The sequence below is a fragment of the Marmota monax genome, unplaced genomic scaffold (assembly GCF_021218885.2).
Source record: "Marmota monax isolate L192 unplaced genomic scaffold, Marmota_monax_Labrador192_F-V1.1 WCK01_AAM20220418_F8-fsc00019, whole genome shotgun sequence".
Lineage (NCBI taxonomy): Eukaryota > Metazoa > Chordata > Mammalia > Rodentia > Sciuridae > Marmota > Marmota monax.
In genome coordinates, this window is record NW_026695242.1 from 4996537 (window position 1) to 5018115 (window position 21579).

General features: G+C 35.3%; 1 protein-coding gene across 3 annotated transcripts in view; it reads right to left on the reverse strand.

Annotated features, from left to right (window-relative positions):
• The window catches only part of Adk (adenosine kinase), a 488318-nt gene that overhangs the window by 412103 nt on the left and 54636 nt on the right, over positions 1-21579 (reverse strand). For all 3 annotated transcript variants that reach the window (XM_046419601.2, XM_046419600.2, XM_046419602.2), the window contains exon 3: positions 9389-9442. In XM_046419601.2, coding sequence (XP_046275557.1) covers positions 9389-9442 — 54 coding nt within the window. The remainder of the gene's footprint in view (positions 1-9388; positions 9443-21579) is intronic.

Genomic DNA, 21579 nt, shown 5'->3' on the forward strand with positions numbered 1-21579 from the left:
AAAACAGTCACAAGTCTCAAGATGCTCAATCTCATAAGGGAGACAGACAAATAAATTAGAGTACAGAGAAGCAAACTTACTAGGGTTGAAGAGGAAGTTTTCTGAAGGAAGCAGCTGAATTTTGAAGTTATCAAGCAGATGAGATTGGGGAAGGGTAGAACAGCACATGCAAAGACACAGAGACAACCACAAGCAATTAGATTTTACTGGCTAAGTAGAAAAAAGCTGGTGACAGGGACTTGCCCATGCAAGCACACTCTACCATTCTTGAATCCTTGAATTTCTTTGTGCCACTATATATGAAGATCTGTGTTTATATAAACTGTGTTATAATTTAACAGACTAATAAACATGTTTAGTATTAACAAAGGGTTCAAAGGTAAGTATCCTACAATATTGTTTAAAAGCCTACTCAGGCACAGTGGTGCACGCCTCTTATCCCAGCAACTTGGGAGGCTGAGACAGGAGGATTTCAAGTTTGAGGGCACCTTCAGTAACTTGGCAAGACCCTGTCTCAAAATAAAAACAGAAGGACTAGAGACGAAGTTCATTGGCAGAGTACCCCTAGGTTCAATCCCTATCACTGCAAACAAATAAAAATAAGTAAAAGCCTACTCAAGGGATGGGGATATAGCTCAGTCTTAGAGTGCTTGCCTAGCATGCACCAAGCCCTGGGCTCGATCCCCAACAATGCAAAAAATAAATAAATAGATAGATAAATGCCAGATAGATAGATAGATAGATGCCTGCTAATGCATAATCCTAACAACATCCTTCAAACTACTTAGAAGATAATATAATTAAATTTGTACAAAATAAAAGTAACATACTTTAGTTCTTTTCTATCCTGTTATATTTCTACGGTTGACATATTTCTACAGTTTGCTTATTTTTCTAAAATCCATATTGTAAGTCAATCATATTCTCTGCCTTCATACTTACATTACAGTAGGGAAATTGTTTGAACAGCTAATTATACCATTTATTACTTAATATAAAATTGTTGGGGCTGGGGTTATGGCTCAGCGGTAGAGCACTTGCCTAGCACATGCGAGGTCCTGGGTTCAATCCTCAGCACCACATAAAAACAAATAAAATCAACTACAACTAAAAAATAAATATTCTAAAAATAAATAAATAAATTAAATGGCATAGGTGAAAAAGGAGAAAAGGTGGTGATGAAAGAATTATCCATACTTCCATGCAGGGAAATTGGTGGTTAGGATTTTATAACAGAGGATTTTCCTACAAATGTATATGTGAAGCATTTTTTTCCACGTTTCTTTGTTAAATTTGAGTATCCTGGTACTTCTTTTCCCCTTTGCTCTTTCTACCACGCAAAAAGTTTGTTTTCTCCTTCACACCCAGATTGAAGAAAGAAAAAAAATATATGTTACTGAACATTTTCCCACCCAAGTCAACAATGGGAAAAATATGAAAAATATCAAAAGAATGATAAATTCAAATTTGATAATACAGGAGCCAATAAAACATCCAAACTATTTTTCTTCTCTCAGATCTGCCCATAAGATTTGTTTTGAGGGCTGGGGTTGTGGCTCAGTGTTAGAGCACTTGTTAAACGTCAGCACTGCATATAAATAAATGAATAAAAGTCCATCAACAACTAAAAAAATAAATTTTTTTTTAAAGATTTGTTTTGTTATTCTATTTCCTCTAGTCTAACCCAGTAGACCTACAGATCTAGAAATTTGAAACACTCTCAGGCTTTCCCAGACAAAACAGCATTAAAGTAGCAGGAATGTTTGAGGAAGGTTTCATTTTGTACATGCTATTAAAACTTACTACATATAAAATGAGATTTTTATAAAGGTAACACTTTTTAGAATAAAAAGAGCAATTGGAAATGATTCCGATATAAAGTAAAATTTTACAAGGAAGTTTTATAATCTATTCTTGATACTGTTTCAGTCACATTGGTAAATTATTGAAAAATCAAGTTGCAATCTTAACTAAGTTCTACAGAGGGAGCTAGCATAACAAAGAATAAAGTCATAATGGACCAAACTTGAAGAAAAGACCTAGTCTTTTGAAAATATCAAATTTCCACTCATCAACAATAAGCTCAGAATATTCTCTAAGGATTTACCCTAATGATTAGCAAACTCAAAACACACACAAAAAAATGGTATGTAGTAGTATTTCTATTTCAAAACAGTACATCATATAAATTCATTTATTACTTTGATAAGTTGTAGGGTTTTTCTTAGATTTCTTACTAAGATATCCTTTTAGATGAAATAATCTCTTGATCCTTTGAAGAATAAAACTAGCCCATAAACTCAGCTTCAGTGTCAAAAATACAGAGTTCAAAAATCTTTTAATTTCTTTTGAGAGAAACATAAGCAAAGTTCCTATTAGGACATGAGCAATGAGGGCTTCTTTAGATACTTTAGTATTGAACAGATAGGTTTCAATTAAGCTTCACTGGAATATTTATAGCACTTGTCCATTTTGAGTATCATTAGAAGCTGAGTTTTTAAAAAAAAAAAAAAACAGTCATTTCTTTTTTGGGGGGAGAGGGTGAAGAAAGACTGTTTCACCATTTTCTCATTGATGTTGTTACTGATGAGTACTATATTTCATCCCTCAGGAAAAGATTCCTTTTTCCAGATAGCATGCTATTCAAAGGGAAATGCAAATTACAAATAATAGCAAAATGCTCATGCAAAATTAATTCTACACAACTAGTACCTGTAGGTACCTTATAATTGGGGCAGTATGAAAAATTTTTTATGGATTGAGTATGTACTCCATCGAGATGATTTTGCCACAGACTAAAACCTTGGGGAATCAGGACTCAATGAGTATTGAGAAATAAGGAATTTATTATAGAAATTAAGCCTTATTCAATTCTGAGGAAAAATAGGGAAGTTAATGGTCCAAAAACAAACAGAAAGTCACTAAGTAATCCCATAATGGGTTAATGAGTTGGACCTTTCCAGAACCAGACAGGCATGTATAACTGGTTATAGTGGAATTATGAAGGGGTCAGTATGTTATCAGCAATGGACAGCTACCACCTCTAAGTTTTCAGTGGTAAGAGCCTTTGTTCTAGTAGTCAGAACGGTGAGATGAAGTGGGAATAAGTAAGGACAAGTTGGGATTCTGCCCGAACCTCTGTATCTATCTTTCACTACCTCTAATCAAAAAAAAAAAAAAAAAAAAGCAAAAAACAACAAAAAACTTAACGGGTTAATCACTCTCAGTGACAATGCAATGTGATGTAATACGTGTAATGGAAAGGCATGTAAACAGATTGAAAACAAAATCAGAAATAAGGCAGTGTTATTTAGTTTGTTAAGTTCTATATCAAGCTTTCAAAGGTGAAAAAAATAGAGCAGAATCAAAGTACAAATTATTGTACAAAGTTCAATTAAAAAAACAAAGAAAAAGATAAAATGTTTCCCAGATGTATTTCTAATTTATCTAAAAATAATAACTATATATTCCAAATAATCCTGGGCTTAAACACACTGTTATCAGCATGTACTGGGCACATAATGGAAAGAAAACATAAAGATATAAACCCATGTAGCCTCTTAAACTGGCTTGTAGTTGAAGAAGCTCTCAAGTATCATTTTGGATTTGTTTAGATTAGTGTTTTGCTATTGTCCATTAAGCAAATGATTTTTTTAATTAGATACTTTTAGTTTATTCAGTAATCCTTCTGGGAATAGCTTCACAGTTTCTAGAATACAATTCTTTTTGGTCCCCACTTGTTAAGAATCATTGGTAGAATATGTATAAAGATGAAATTACTCCATTCAATGTTAGTTTGACATACTTAGAAGTCAATTGATGGTAGCCATTAAAAAAAAAAAAAGGGGGGGAGCAGGGCAAGATGGCACAAGCCTGTAATCCCAACCACACTCAGGAGACTGAGACAGGAAGATCCCAAGTCCAAAGCCAGCCTCAGCCAAAGTGAGGCACTAAGCAACTCAATGAGACCCTGTCTCTAAATAAAATACAAAATAGGGCTGGGGATGTGGCTCAGTAGTCGAGTACCTCTAATTTCAATCCCAGTAGCCCCTACAAAAAAACTAAAAGTAAAGAAACCTAAAATAGATTTAGTACTTATTCCCGGAAGAGCACCTTCCTAAGCACAAACAATGAATTTACCAAAAAAAGCTTTTTAAAGTTGAATTTAAAAAGCAATATACTGAACAGTTGTCTTACCAAAAATATGATTGTATTAAAAAAAAAAAACTAAAAAATGTTTCAGGGGATGGAGCATTTGGCTAAATTGAGAGTCCCTAGAGCATTTGGCTAAATTGTGAGAGTCTCTAGCACAATAAATAGATAGGTAACTTCTTTTTTTAATTTTTTTATTTGTAGATGAACAAATACCTTTATTTTGTTTATTTATTTTTACGTGGTGCTGAGGATTAAACCCAGGGCCCTGCACGTGCTAGGCAAGTGCTCTACCGCTGAGCCACAGCCTCAGCCCTAGATAACTTCTTATATAAGAAGCATTTTTAGCTTAGGAAAAATCTGCCAAAGTGTCATACACAGACTGGGGATTGAACATTTTACCACTGATTTACAACTCTAGTCCTTTCTTAAAGTTCTTTATCAAGAGTCAGGGTCTCATTAAATTGCCAAGGCTGGACTCAAAACTGGAAATCTCCAAATCGCTGGGATTACAAACCAGCACAACCACTATTAACCCCTTTTAAAAATTACTGTATACCGAGGGAGCTGCTTCTTGTGACTTAAAAAAAAAAAAGGCACTTAAATGAGAAGCAGGAGATTTGGTTTCTAGTCCAACACTGTCGCTAAACAGCACTATTAACTTGTAACAAGTCACTTTATTCGTGTCAATCTCTCACCCTATTCTTAGTAAAATATGGATGTTAGTTCTAAGGTTTATTTCCAGGCTAAAGTTACAATTTAAAAGGTTTGAAAGAGGAGGTCCCTGAGAGTGGGATCATTAAAATGTTCCTGACAGCTTAAAAACTATACCTTATTTATAAACACTGAAAATAAGTTATCTTTAATATTTTGTCCTTACAGTGCTGAGAATCAAACCCAGAGCCTCCCACATGGTAGGCAGACAATCTCCCACCGAGCTACATCCTACACCCCCATTATTAGTATCTTCTAAAAACAATTTGAAATCCCTATATTTTAAAAACAAGTTGATTTCATTGATTCTAACTACATTTCAACTTTGACTTCTTGTATACCAGGGTTTTTTCTCTTTTACCTTAAGCAAATACATTTTGCCATGAACAAAATCTACCAGCTTTATAAGCAGTTCTTGGATCATTCTTACCAAAACAATCTTGATGTTTTCAAAGAAAGGCTACAGCACACAGTGTTAATAACAGTGGATTTCAGAGCATACCAGATGTCAGTGATTATCTTTAATTGCCATGAACATATCTTAAACATGCCACATAAATACTTACAAATCTCCTCTACTGGTTTAGAAATGGGCACTATTCACTAAAAAAAAATAGTATTTTTACACTGTACCAAGGATTAAAGTCTACCAGTATCTCTTCCAACAACCTGTTTCATGCTTTTTGCATAATTTATTTTCTTCCATTTTATCATAATTCTACATTGACAAAACCTACTTTTAAAAAAGAACTAATTTTTAAAAATTTAAGGGGTGGTTCTGACAAAATTTATGGATACTTGTGAATTTATTTATTTATATTTGTATTTGAAATTCACCCCTAACTCCAACCAGCATTTTTTGGGGGAAAGTGGGTGCTGGGAATTGAATCCAGGAGTGCTTTAGCACCCTTTTTTGAGACAGGGTCTGACTAAGTTGCTGAGGTTGGCCTTAAACTGTTGTGTGATCCTCCTGCCTCAGCCTCCAGTTGCTGGGATTAAAAGCAAGTGCCACCACACCCAGCCCCAATCAACTTTTAACTTATCTGAATCCTCATGATCAGATCTCAATATTTTATATAAGGTAATATAGAAGTATATACAGATATTCATGAGAAAAAATGGTTCTACCTTCTATAACTGCACGTGTTCAGCAACAAGAAAACTAAGTCTTCATCTAAAATAAAGTATCTTTTTTTAAGAAGTTTTAATTCTTTTTTTATACCTTTATATTATTTATTTTTATGTGGTGTTAAGGATCAAACCCAGTGCCTGCCGCAAAAGTGCAAGATAAGCGCTCTATCACCCCAGCCCTAAAGTATCTTTTTTAAACCACTTTATTGAGGTATGATTAACAAATAAAAAGCTATACAGTACCTTTTCTTTAAATACTGTGTGATACATTGGCTGACAAGGGAAAAATATTTATTGAACAAAACAATGATTTTCTCCAACTTAGTTTAATCTACTCCATTTATAAAACTAAAATTCTGATAGTTTAAAAAAAATCTATAGAAGACCAATTAACCAGTTCAGTATACGATCATGCATAGAGCAAAGTATAATACTCAGTTTTAATCACATCACCACTTCAGTTGCTCCATTTTTCCTTCTTAAAATCATCCTCAAGAGTCTTCCACATGAAGAATGAAAAATAGAAAAGTGAGAAAAAACATTTTTCTTTGAGAAGCAAATACCAATCCTCTTTGATGCCAGTCAGTCTTCCCTAGAGGAACATGTATATTTGTGAAGCCTGAGTGACTAAGCATATATGGAATCTGAATCATCAGATTTCGGGAACTAAGAATTTTTTCTTAATATTTTTTTTGGTAGCTGTAGATGGATACAATAACTTTATTTTATTTATTTATTTATCTTTGTATGGTGCTGAGGATCGAACCCAGGGCCTCACATGTACTAGGCAAGTGCTGTACCACTGAGCTATAACCCCAGCCTCAACTAAGGATGTTTTTAGTGAAATCATAGTTACTGCATGTAAAGAAATATCAAGATAATAAAACAATCATTTTATTGTAGTTTTCTGGTCAGAGGTGGTGATGGGTTTTTTTGTTTTTGTTTTTATTTTATTTTATTGTGGTACTGGAGGTTAAATCCAGAAGTGCTCTACCACTGAGCAAGATCCCCAGCCCTTCTTATTTTTATTTTGAGACAGGGTCTACCTAAGTTGCTGAGGCTGGCCTTGACCTTTGATCCCCTTGCCTTAGTCTTCTAAATCATTGGGATTTAGAAGACATATTTTAGGAACTGGGTCAATGTGATAAAATATGATGAATTAAGAGTGCCTTGAACAGATTAGAAGAAGCAATGTTTTATGAAAATACTGCATGAAATTACTGATTTTATAATTAAATTTTGTTTTATATCTACATCTCTTGTACTTTTAAAAGACTATCTTGAGCACAAAGAGTATTGGCTATTAACTAACATATAACATTTGCACACATTTACATGGCACAATTTGATAATCTGATACATGTATATGATATCTAATGATTAAATCAGGCTTATTAGCATTTTTATCTTCTCAAACATTTCTCTGTGAGATTTTGGTTATTTTAATTATAAAGTCACAAATGAGCTTATTTAAGAACAGCTTTCATAAAAAGCAACTGGTAAATTTATTTTAATTAGTATTCTATTCTTACAATAGCATGTTCAACTTTTAAGTAATTTTAGTACAAAGGTCAGAAACTACAAGATAGAGAACCAGCAGCCAAAAGAACTAACATTATCAACTAATGCAAAATAAATCAAGTGACAATAATAGTCAATAAAAGAATGAACAGTGAAACATTAATCACTGATTAAAAATGGAATTAACTAATATATGCAATAACACTGATGACTCTCAAAATTACAATGAAAGAGGCCTTACCAAACAGGACGTATATGATTCCACTTATAAGAAATTCTAGGGGTTGGAGTTGTGGCTCAATAGTGGTAGGGTTCGATCCTCAGCACCCCGTTAAATAACTAAGAAATCCTACAACAGGCAAAACTTAAAAAGACCAGCTGGAATGACACATGCCTATAATCCCAGTGACTCAAGAGGCTGAGGCAGGAGGATGGCAAGTTTAAAGTCAGCCTCAGCAACTCAGTGACTCAGTGAGATTGTTTCAAAAAAAAAAAAAAAAAAAAAATGGCTGAGGATGAACCTCAGTAATGAGTGTCCCTAGATTCAATCCCCATTACCACTAAAAATATATATTAAACTCTAGTTAATGATATGTGTTGGAAGATTTCGGGTGGGGGGATATTTAGGGGAAAGCACACTGGTATCTTATAATAAAATGCATCCCAAAAAAATGGATGAATTAATGCATGGTTAGGAGAATGAACATGCAAGTGATAAAGGACAATAAAATGTTAATGATAAAATCTAGGTGGTGTAAGAAATGTTATTTTCAGGTTAATGTTGCAAGTGACTAACAAGTAAAAGAAATCATTTCTGTGTATAAAGCAGAAAAAAAAATTTAGGTGGGGAGCATATGGGTGAATACTGTATGTTTAAATTTTCATAATGTTTTATATATCAGTTAAAAAATAAATTTAAATTTAAAAAATCTTTTTTATAATCAAATGCAAGAAAAAAAACAGTTAGCTAAGTTCTAACCATAGTGATGAACTATATCTTACACTACTAAAAAATATTAAATAAATTAACACATGAAATGGAGTATAAATTAAGTAATATATATTCTTGAAAAGCAGATTTCTGAACTTTTAATATTGGTCATCATTTACAAGAACCAAAGGAAACTAACAACTAAATTCCCAAACTTAAAGAACTCTACTAGTAGACCTATATAAAAAATAACCAACTGGCTAGGCATGCACACCTGTAATCTCAGTTACTCAGGAGTCTGAGGCAGGAGGGACCCAAGTTCAAAAACAGCTTCAGCAATTTAAAGAGTCCCTGTCTCTAAATAACAAATAAAAATGGCTGGGGATACAGGTCACTGGAAAGTACGCCTGGATTCAACTCTCAGTTTAAAAAAAAAAAACAAAAAACATTGATTAGTGCCTTGCTAAATTGCTAAGCCTGGCCTCAAATTTGCAATCCTCCTACCTCAGCCTTCCATGTCACTGGGATTTACAGGCATTCATCTCCATACTCAATCCAAACCAGGTTTATTTTTAACTAAAATCCTCATACTTACTGTGAGATGATAATCTTTTAAATATAATCTTAGGGCAAAGAAAAACAAATATCCCAGAATCCTATAGGCAGCTATTTTTCAAAAGTAAAAGTGCCAGGCATGGTGATTCCAGCTATTCAGGAAGCTGAGACAGGAATATGGCAAATTAGAGGCCAGTCTAAGCAACTTAGACTCTATCTAAAAATAAAATATAAAAAGGCCTGGGATATATCAATGGTAGAACTTTGCATCTGGCTTCAATCCCCAATACAGCAAATAAATTTAAAAAATCAATCAATCTGACCATTTACACACATCTGCTTCACAGGGTGAAGTATATGTAACCTGGAGTTTAATAAACTTACAGTTCCTTGTGCTTTTCTTCAGCCAAGATTTGGTCATTTGCTTTCAGAGAATACCTATAACACAGAAACAGAAGTATACTGGTCATATAAACAGAATTACATTTGTCTCAGTAGACATATGATTATAGTATCAACACAACCATCAGTTGACCACTACATCAAATAATCATTAGCATACTGTTATACTTCTCCAAGCCAATGAATAAAACACCAAGAATGCCCAAGCAGATGGCTCTTTACTGTTCTATTTGACACTTCCTCTGGCACCACCTCAGGAACTGAAGGTAGATCAACATGACCAAGCTTTGAAACACAAAATATCTTCAGTATTCCTCTACAATGAATCATATGAAATATTACTCTCATGTTCAAAATTTAACTATTACATTGTTAAGCACTTAAGAGTTCACAAAACAATCTATACAGCTATCCATTCATTAAATATACAGTAAGCATCTACTGTGTACCAGGCTATATAGCAAATAATATGATAGAGGACGAAAAAAATTGGGGGTAGTTTTTTACTAAACCATTTACTAGCTTCCTAATGCTGACAAGTACCTCACTTCTCAGTTTCCCTGTCCAAAAAAATAGAGGCTGTCATAACTATTAGATTAGGATCTGCCACAGTACCATAATCTTTGTACTGCTATAGGTAAACATTTCCTGAAAAGTACCCAGAAATAAACAAAGGAACCCAGGTCCTCAGTTTCTATTTGTACTCAGGCCTTTTTTTTTTTTTCCACTGCTAATCTTCATGACAGTATATCTGGGCTCCAAGTAGAAAGGTCATATTAATTTTCCTTTCCTGCCTCCCATTGCATAAATATCTTTATCCAGATTAAAGAATGGCATACCTAAACCATCAAACTCCTGAATCAAACTGTACTGCACTGCCTGGGGTATAAAAAGCTCTGAAAGAAAAAGAAACGATCCATAGTATTTTGTCTTCAAAGTATTCTTTAATTAGGAGTGCAGCCCAGTGCTAGAGCACCTGCCTAGCATATACAAGATCCTCACTTCAATCCCCAGCACCAAACAACAACAATTAAAAAAAAAAAAAAAAAAGAGTAATCCCCAGTTATAGGACGTAGCATGCTGGAGACCTTGCGTTAAATCCCCAGTATAGTACACAGGTGCACGCATGTGCACGCGGGGCAGGGGGGTTGGGGGGAGATATTTAAAGTACCACAAACCAACTATGGAGCAAGGTTTTGGGGTTTTTTTAATATTTTTTAAAGATGTTGATGGAGCTTTATTTTTTTAATCATTTTTATTGATATGTGGTGCTGAGAATCAAACTCAGTGCCTCCCACATGCTAGGCAAGTGCTCTACCACCAAGCCACAACCCCAGCTCCTGGAGCTTCCTGTTTTATATAGTATTTCTATAAAGAATGAAGCTAGAAATTAGTAATAAGGAATTGTGACAGTATGTTCTATTTTCAGATACATAGTAGAGTGGAGCAAAAGTCGATCACAATTTTCATTTTAGAAATATATCTGTTAGCCAGACACAGCAGCATATGTCTGTTATCCCAGCAGCTTGGGAGACTAAGACAGGAAGAAAGAGAGTTGAAAGCCAGCTTCTGCAAACGTGAAGCACTGAGCAACTCAGTGAAATCCTGTCTGTAAATAAAATACAAAGTAGGGTTGGGGAAGTGGCTCAGTGATTGAGTGCCCCTGAGTTCAAGCCCTGTTACCAAAAAAAAAAAAAAAAAAAAAATTATATATATCTGTTATTTTAGAAATATGTTTTCATTTCTTTTTTGTACCAGAGATTGAACCAAGGGGCACTTAACCACTGAGTCACGGCCCCAATCCTTTCTATTTCTTAGTGAGAGACCGGGTCTTGATAAGTTGTTTAGGGCCTCACTAAATTGCCAAGACTGGCTTTGAACTTGTAATCCTCCTGCCTCAGCCTCCCAAACTGCTAGGTGTGCACCAGCATACCCAGCTCCCTCTTTTTTTTTTTTATAAAAAGTACTTAGGATTGAACCCAGGGGTAATCTATCACTGAACTATATCTTTAGCATTTTGTATTTTTTATTTTGAGACATGGTCTCACTAAAGTGCCCAAGTTGGCCCTAAGTTTGTAACCCTCCTGCTTCAGTCTCGCAAGTCACTAAAATTACAGGTGTATACCAACACCCTGAACCAAAGTTTATCTCTTCTATCCTACATTTTACCAAAGAATACATTATTTTTCAAGAAAAGTCCTATGAAACAAAGCTAAGAGAGTTTCTTGAGGGTTGGGGGTTGGGGTTGGGTGTAGAGGACACCAAGAACAAGGTCAAGTTATTCAGGCCAATAAGACTTCTTGCCCTTCTGGCCTGGGATTAAATATCAGAAGATAGAGCTGAGGGTGTGGTTCAGTGAGATAGAGTATTTGCCTAAAATGCACAAGGCCCTGGATATTATCCCTAGTACTCCAATAGAATATAAAACAAAACTGGGTGCAGTTGCACATACCTATAGTTCCAGCTATCCAGGAAGTTGAGGTGAGAGGATCTCTTTAACCCAGAACTTTAGAAAACCAAGGGGAATACAGCATGAACCCTATCTTTAAAAAAAAAAAAAAAAAGCTAGATGTGGTGGTACATGCCTATAATCCCAGTGACTTGGGAGGCTGAAGGAAGATCATCACAAATTTGAGGCCAGCCTGGGCAAGTTAATGAAACTCTGTCTCAAAAATACCTTTAAAAAAGGAATGGGACTCGGGGTGTAGCTTGGTGGTAAAGCACTCCAGCATTCAATTCCCAGTTCTACAAAAATAAAAATCAATTGTCACAGGAACTCATACCAACCATGTATTTGAAATGAAAAGTGAAATCAGACATTATCTATTCTGAAAGTACATTTGATAGGTTTAATTATGAAGTTTTGCCACATAGGTAATACAGCAGACAATGGTGAAAAATTGAATGGATAGTTTTGAAATGTTTAAGACATTTGATTAAAAACAATTTATTCAGCCAGGAGTGGCAGCAAATGCCTGTAATGCCAGGGGCTCAGGAAGCTCAGGCAGGAGAATCCCAAATGCAAAGCCAGCCTGGGCAACTTAGCCAGATGCTGTCTCAAAAAAAAAAAAAAAAGATAAAAAGGACTAGGGATGTAACGCAGTGGTAGAGGGTCCCTGGGTTCAATTCTCAGTAGTGCGAAAAATAACAATATTGTACATTTCTCAGACTGTGTGTCTCTAATGATTCTAATAACCAGCACGGCAGGAGGTTTCTAATTGATTTCTTCCAATAAAACAGAAGAACCTAGTCAAATAATCACCTGAGAGATAATTTTTGATGGCAGATCATTTGATGATATAGTTTAAATAATTGAATGACAATGCTGAAAACTATTACAATCCAATTAGTAATGTGAACAGATTTCAACAATTACACCTGGAAAATAGATATAAAACTGATACTGAAGACTATCTTATGTACAATGAGTATTATTTATCCAGAAAAAGTAGAACTGAAGAAAAATTTAAAAAGTAGTGATACAAGTCTTTGATCACAAGGAATAAGAATAGGGGGTACCTAAGGCAGGAGGACTGCAAGTTTGAAGCCAGCCTCAGCAACCAGGGAGACCTTCATCAACTTAGTGAGAATCCATCTCAAAATAATAAATAAAAAGGGCTGGATGGGGCTGGGGACGTGGCTCAAGCGGTAGCGCGCTCGCCTGGCATGCGTGTGGCCCAGTTCGATCCTCAGCACCACATACAAACAAAGATGTTGTGTCCGCCGAAAACTAAAAAAAATAAATAAATATTAAAATTGTCTCTCTCTCTCTAAAAAAAAAAAAAAAAAGGGCTGGAGATGTAGTTCAGTGACAAAGTATCCCTGGGTTCAAACTGCAGTACCAAAGAAACCTCGTGTGTGTTCAGAAACAATCAGGTAGAAAGTAGAGGCGGGTGAGGAATGATTTTGGGGGGCGGGGACAACCAGAAATTGAACTCAGGGGTACTCAACCACTGAGCCACATTCCTAGCCCTGTTTTATATTTAGAGACAGAGTCTCACGGAGTTGCTTAACGCCTTGCAGTTGCTGAGGCTGGCTTTGAACTCTCAATCCTCCTGTCTCAGCCTCCCAAACCACTAGGATTAAAGGCATGCACCACTGCACCTGGTCATAAGTTGGGCATAATTTTAAACAACTTATATGGTCAAATTAGTATTCCCAACTAAAAGTAAAGCTTGATTAAAATACAAAGCGGGTGGGGTTGAAGTTCAGTGGTAGAGTGCTTGCCTTTCATATGTGAGGCACAGGATTCAATCCTCAGCACCACACAAAAATAAAGATATTGTGTCCATCTACAACAACAACAAGAAAAAAAAATTAAAAAAAAAAAAAAAAAGGCCAGGAGTGCTAGTGCAAACCTGTAATCCTACTGACTTGAGAGGCCAAGCAAGGCAGGAGGAAAAAAAAGTGGGGGGAGGGGGTGCGGGGAAGGGACTGGGAATGTAGCTCAGAGGTTAAGCACCCCTGGGTTCAATCCCCTGTACCAAAAATAATAAATAAATAATTTTGAAAATATTACAAAAGAAGAAAATAGGGACCAAAAGTGTTAATCACAACAACAATGTTCAGACCAAAGCTGAAATGAAGTTTAAGAGGCTTATAAAGAAACACATTAAGAGTAAATAACAGGGTTAGAATGAAAATAATAGCAAAAAGTTACAAGGTTTATGAAAATAATATTTTAAATTCTCATTAACCCAACAGATGGGGATTAAAACTCAGTGAAAGCTAAAGAAAAAGGAGTTAAACTAGATTTAAGCCTAAATATATAAACAGAATTACACTGTATTCATACATTTTTGTTTATACTTTGTGGTGAGCCGCTTCTGCCGTTTCTGCAGACTATGGTCGCCATTACAAGATGGCGCTGGCTCCGCTGTGGTCTGTGACAAACAACTCCTTATTTGGGAGAGTTGGCGCATGGTTTTTCACCACCCTATGAGAAAGCTCCACGTGGCAGCTTCGCATTGGGGCTTGAGATGCTTTATTAAGGCTGGGAGGGGCATCCGAGAGAAAGAAGAAGAAATATCAAGGGCCTGAATAAACTGCTGAAAGAAGATTCCTGAGTTGCGTCTTCCTTGCGGGCAAGGGGTCGCGACAAGTATACTTTAATTTTTTTTTAAATGATAATTACTCAAAAAGACTAATCACATATTTTCATTATAAGAAAAAAATTTTTTTAAGTTTTGTTTAGAGAGATAGAGAGAGAGAGAAGAGAGAGAGAGAATTTTTTAATATTTATTTTTTTAGTTTTCGGCGGACACAACATCTTTGTTTGTATGTGGTTCTAAGGATCGAACCTGGGCCGCATGCATGCCGCCAGGACATCGCGCTACCGCTTGAGCCACATCCCCAGCCCAATAAGAAAAATTTTAAATGTGGTACTAAGCAGGGCACGGTGATGAACACCTGTAGACATAGCTACTGAGGAGGGAGGATCACTTGGTTTAAGACTAGCCTGTACATCTTACTCTAGCTTCTCTCCTATCATGCCACTGTGATTTATACAACTGAGGTCACCCCTCACATTCCATTGTTAAATACAATGAACAATTTTAGGCTTTATTTTACGAGATATCTCTATTGCATTTGATATATAAATATATATTATGATATATTAATATGATATTTGTATGATACGTAAATGACAACTCTTATCATATAAACTCACTATATACTTCATGAGGGACATGAAATATTTCCAGCTCATCAGTAACAAATAATATTAACTATGCCAAATATACAAATTATTTCATTCAATCCTCACATCTCTAATATCTAATATTCCTATTTTACTCACAAAGAAACTATATTTCCAGGGGCTGGGGGTTGTGGTTCAGTGGTAAAATGCTTGCCTAGCATGCATGAGGCACTGGATTCAATCCTCAGCACCACATAAAAATAAATAAATAAAGATATTGTGTCCATCTACAACTAAAGGGGGGGGGGGAGGGCAGTTAGTAACTGTTTAAAAGAAATTGTATTCCCAGTATCAAGCTAAATACTAACCACAAAGGTTTCTACTAAGCTGAAATAAACTGTTAAAAATGAATCCATGTTTAGATAAGCTTTTTTAATACCCAAAGTCAGGCCTGAACATTTAAGACTCCACAAGGAATACCATCTGATCAAAATTAAGGCTTCATAAATGATTCTGTTTATTTGGTACACATAAATTAGATCTTTAAAGAAACTCCAGCCCCAGAACAACTCAGGACCAATCATTTAATATGAGAAATAACAGAAAGATTCAAAGTCAAATATCACTTGAGTTTAAATTCTAAAAATTTAGAATTCTGAGAAGAAAAAATTTAAAAAAACCCAAGACTATCTTTTAATGTAGGGCACAAGTAGCCAAACAAAACACAATATTCAAAAGTTAGCAGCATTTACAATAAAAGAATAATCTAGAAAATAATACTGAAAAACTATCCTACTCACAATAGCAACAACATTATTTTCTAAATACCTGGAACAGCTGGACCGGGCATGGTTATATATGCCTATAATCCCAGCTACTCAGGAAGCTGAGAGAAGAAGACTCAAAATTTGAGGCTGGCCTCAGCAATTCAGCAAGCCCCCAGCAATTCAGTAAGCCCCCAGGTCAAAAATAATTTTTAAGGAGACCTAGGGTTATATCTCAATGGTAGAGCTCCCCAGGGTTTAATGCCCAGTACAAAAATATAAACATATATGTATATAGATAGATAGATAGATAGATAGATAGATAGATAGATATACAGTTCAATCCCAAATATTGAAATCCAAAAGATCAAAAAAATCTCTAACATCTAAAATTGCCCCCAAAATCAGAATTCTGTAAATATAATTATAAAATAATTTTTAAAATTATTTTAAAGACATTTATTCATATTTTATAGACTTGGGGGGGGCATCAGGGACTGAATCAAGAAGTACTTAACCATTGAGCCACATCCCAGCCTTCCCTACACACACAAATTTTGAGACAGGGCCTTGCTAAGTTGCTTAGGGCCTCGAAAAGTTGCTGAGGCCAGCATCAAACTTGAGATCCTCCCACTCTAGCCTCCAGAGTTGTTGGGATGACAGTTGTGTGCCACTGTGTCTGGCAATAATAATATAAGTATCTTTGCAAGCCTAAACACTTATGTATACTAATGAGAGTCATATAGGTATAATAGTCATGGACAGACAAACTATATTCACAAATAAATCAAAAGACAAATGTATAAATTTCTATCACTGTGGTTGATAATTGTGTGCACCCAGCTCTATAAATGCAGTTATCTGAAATACCACGACAGACAACTTAAGTCCTTAAACAAGACTGATCAAAATCTTGATGGGAGGGGCTGGGGTTGTGGCTTGGTGGTAGAGCACTTGCCTAGCATGTGCAATGCCCTGGGTCGATATTCAGCACTACATAAAAATAAATAAATAAAACAAAGGTACTGTGTCCAACTACAACTAAAAAATAAATATATTTTTAAAAATCTTGACGGGTCGGGCTGGGGATGTGGCTCAAGCGGTAGCGCGCTCCCCTGGCATGCGCTGGGCGCTGGTTTCGATCCTTAGCACCACATAAAAATAAAATAAATATGCCGTGTCCACCGAAAGCTAATAAACAAACAAACAAACAAATAAATAAATAAATGATCTTGATGGGTTACCACCATGTATAAAATCTCCCAAAGAGCCAAAATCTTGAGAAATTTTATTTTTCACAAAAGCAGATGTACAAAAAGAGCAACTCTTCCTCTACTGAGGAAGTCTTAATGTTTTTACGTAGACATACAGTGCTCACACACAAAGTAAATGTTGTGATAGTGTACTTCTGTGGAATCAAATTTGCAAAAGACACAGAAAATGAATTAGAACTCTCTAAAGATCTTTACACAATTAATACCTCCAGTATTAGAAATAATATAAAGATGGAATACATACCACAAACAATTGTAAAACACAATGCTGATAAATCTTCTACAGTTATGCTGAACTAACACCTGACACTGGACAGAAACTGCAATCTCTTCAGGCTTGTGCTGGACTCAGATCCATAGATCCCACTCTCTTTTCCCCATTCCCTTGCAAAATGAATGAGCTAAAAGTTGTCAGATATGTATAAGCAGGATCTGTACTTTCAGCACAGTTCTGCACACAATGGAAAGGTGCTTTCTGAGGGATTAGGTGAACAGCATGGGGGTAAAGTAATACCTCACATTCATAAAGTTAAATAAAAAGAAACTGTCAAGGAAGAAAAAAAAACAGATAAAAAAAGTGGAGGAAAATAGAAACCATCAAGTGAAGGAAAGTGATCTAGAAAATGACAATAAAGGTATGATTAAATCAGACACTGATAACTCCTCAAGAAACAGGAGATGATGATATAAAGAGAGGATGGGTTCGTCAAATGATAAAGTGGCTACCACCGAAGCCCCAAAGGATGGTAAACTATAGAAAATCATTAGTTGTTTCACAGATGCCACCAGCCATTTTGTAGGCCAAGAGAGCCAGTGTCTTCATCAAATTACAGAAACCAAATACTGCCATCTTGAGACTGTGACAGAGACACAGAAATAAATCCTGATGCAGTTCAGTCTTAAAAGCAACAAGGGAAGGCAAAGAAACTTCTGGGCCACTGGGAAGAAGCCAATTATTTTGGCCTTGCCTGTAATCTGGACTATGATGAAGATGCTAGAGAAATTCTGAAAAAGTTCAACTGAGGGCCCAGAAAATTGGGGGAAAAAAAATTAGAGAAAGTATGAGCAAAAAAAGGTGCAGAGTAAGAGATCAATGAACAGAACAGAAAGGGTTGAGAAGAACAACAGAGAACCTGAAGGAAGAAGCCAAAGGATCATTAGGAGCCCAGTATGGCTCTTTTCCAGATGACTTTCCTAGGGGAATACCTGACAATTTTCTCAAAGGAACGCATGGAATGGGAGGGGACATGTCTGGAAAGGCAGGAATGCCTGTACTTAACAAAATTCTTAGTAATCCAGAGGTTCTCCCAGGCTGTGCAGGATCCAGAAGTTACAGTGGCCTTCCAAACTGTGATTCAGAACTTGACAAATAAGTCGAAATGTTAGAGTAGCCCAAAGATTAAGAACTTCATTAGTAAAGTGACATCAAATTTGAACATAAAGCATAACACCTTCTAGACAAACCCCTTGCTAAAGGAAAAGCAACCTATATCACTTAACACATGGTGCAGTTAATAACAACCCTCTTAGGGTCTGTTCAAGAGAGCTGGGATGCTTTAAACTATCCTTCTGTTCCCAGTACAGTTGAAGCAGTGATTTGCCATTAGGTATTCATTCAGATAACGTTTTTCTACTAAGAATTACAAACCTTAAACACTTTTTAAACCTTATAAATATTTAAAACAAATTGAAAGAGTGCGTAAATCCCTACACTTTTTTTAATATTTATTTTTTAGTTGTAATTGAACACAATAGGTCTATTTCATTTATTTATGCTTATATGATGCCGAGGATAGAACCCCAGGGCCTTGCACATGCTAGGCGAGCACTCCTACCACTAAGCCACAACTCCAGCCCCCCCTACACTTTTCTTTACAAATCATTTTATATTTTTTTCTTTGAATTACTAGGCGAAGAAGAAGCTTAAATATGAAAGAGTTATTGCTCTAATTTGAATGAAATAAAGGTTTACAGGGAGAGGAAAATATAAGTAATTTAAATTTGAAAAAGTCTGAATTGGATATATTTTTTCCTGAGGCATTCTGATTTGTCTTTTTTTAAATATTTTTTTTAGTAGTAGATGGACACAATAACTTTATTTATTTACTTTATGTAGTGCTAAGCATCAAACCCACTACCTTAGATATGCCAGACAAGCGTTCTACCACTGAGCCGCAACACCAGATTTATCTTTTTAAATGTCTGATTTTTTAAAAAAAATCCAATGAAACTACTGAGATCACCAATATTTCAACAGAACTTGGGTAGGGACTAGATGTACCTGGCAGAGCAGCAAGTGGTCTTACTATGTTTTATATAATAGCAGGTTACTCTGCCAATGAGCTTCATCTAGAACCCTTGAATTTAAAATTTATCCTGTGATGAAGAGATGATTTTTTTTTAAATAATGCTGCAATAGAATTGAATGACTTAGCTCTGTTCTTGTACAATGTATCAAACAAATGATTCATAATATTTCTACATAGGGAAAAAATAAAATTATAGGGGAAAAAAACCAAAAAAAAGGGCTATACAGAAAAATCAACATATAAAAAAGTGTATTACAGGAATAGATATGGGCATTTTATAGAAGTAGTCCCTAAGAGCTTGGCCAACTTTCACAATCATTAATCATATTTTAAAGTCACACATGGAGACAAATAGGTTTTTTTTCTTTAGGGGCATGGCTCTCCTTACAGAAAATATTCACATTCGTTTTCTGCATCGCAATACTCATTTTGAAATTCTTTGGAATTCAATATACACAAACATCAACATTTCCTTTTAAATCTTTGCATCTTTCATGCCACGCTTCCATATTATTTCATTTATGTACACAAATATCCATTCTGCATGTACTCATACACAGAACCATGAATTTGGTGGAAACAATACTAGTGATCAAACAGATACACTACTGTGTGTCTTCTTAGCTCCACTGTACATAATTATTTTTTAATCTATCAGTAACTTCATTGCCTTCAGGCAAATGTAGGGATATAGTTCAGTGATAGATTCCCCTGGACTCAATCCCAGGTACCATAAATATTTTTTAAAATAAAAAAAATAAAATTTATGTGCTAAAGAGCCAGAATAAGAAAAAAATTAAGAATAAAGTGTAGATATATGTCCTGCTAAACATCAAGCCTTACTGTAAACAAATACTAATAAAGAGGAGACTACATTAATTCAGGGACAAAAAGACCAAAAGGTGGACTACTCAAAATTCAAAATACTGTAATATAATAGTTGATTTTCCATTTCAACATTTAAAAATGTTAAAAAAAAAATTTAACCAGATCTCTACACATCACAGCCTATACAAATATCAACACCATTTCTAAAACTCTAAAGCATAATATTAAAAGCTGTAAAAGAAAATAAGGCAATAATAAAGAATTAACTATAATCCAGATGTGGTGGTGCACACCTATAATACAAACAACACAGGGAGGCAGATGTAGGATTGCAAATTCAAGGCCAGCCTTGGCAAGTTAGTGAGAACCTGTCAGCCTGGGTTCCATTCCAAGCAGCATAAACATACATACATAAAAAGAATTATCTGTAGGGGCTGGGGTTGTAGCTCAGCGGTAAAGCACTTGCTTCATACGTGTGAAGCACTGCGTTCAATTCCCAGCACCACATATAAATAAGCAAACAAAATAAAGGTCCATCAACAACTAAAAAAAATATTAAAAAAAAAAGAATTAACTATAAAGCATCAGAGAACTTCATAGTTAATTTATTGGTTTTTACAGTGCTAGAAATCGAACACAGGGCCTCACACATCATAGGCAAGCATTCTATCATTGAGCTACATCCTCACCTGTTAGGTAGATTAGTCAGCCATGAGCAGGTGGGCAGGGTGAGGTCAATAAAAGGAGATAAATTACAAAGAGGATATCCAACATATGTATCAAAGCAAGTCCTAAGTTACAGTACTGGTAGCACAAGAAACTTTATCAAAGCAATCAGGAACTGGTATGCCAAATCTTCCTAGCCAAAGCCAATTACAACCCCTTATGAATCTCTTGTGACCAGGTCATCACAACCCACACATATCAGTCACTAAGGAGGAATATGAAAAAATAAGGCTAGTCGTTGCAGACTCCTGATGTCACTTTGGCTTTGTGGGTCTGCTCTACAATACAGCTACAATTAGTTTTAAAGTAAAACAATTATAGCATTTAACCTTATATATGGAGTCTCATTTAACATTCTAAGTACTTTTCTCACCTTTAAACCTAACATGCATCCATTAATAGCAATAATTCATCTTTACTGATTACTTGAATACTATGTTTCATATGTGTGTATACTTATTAAGATTCACCTAAGATTTGCATGCTTATATTAAGATTTAGATCTGAGAAAAATAACATAGTTCCTCAACTACTTGGTATTTTCACTCCTAATATTTTTTCTTTCTCAATTATCATTTCATTAATTCTCTCATTCCTTACTTCTGTGATATTTACTACACTCCAAAAAAAA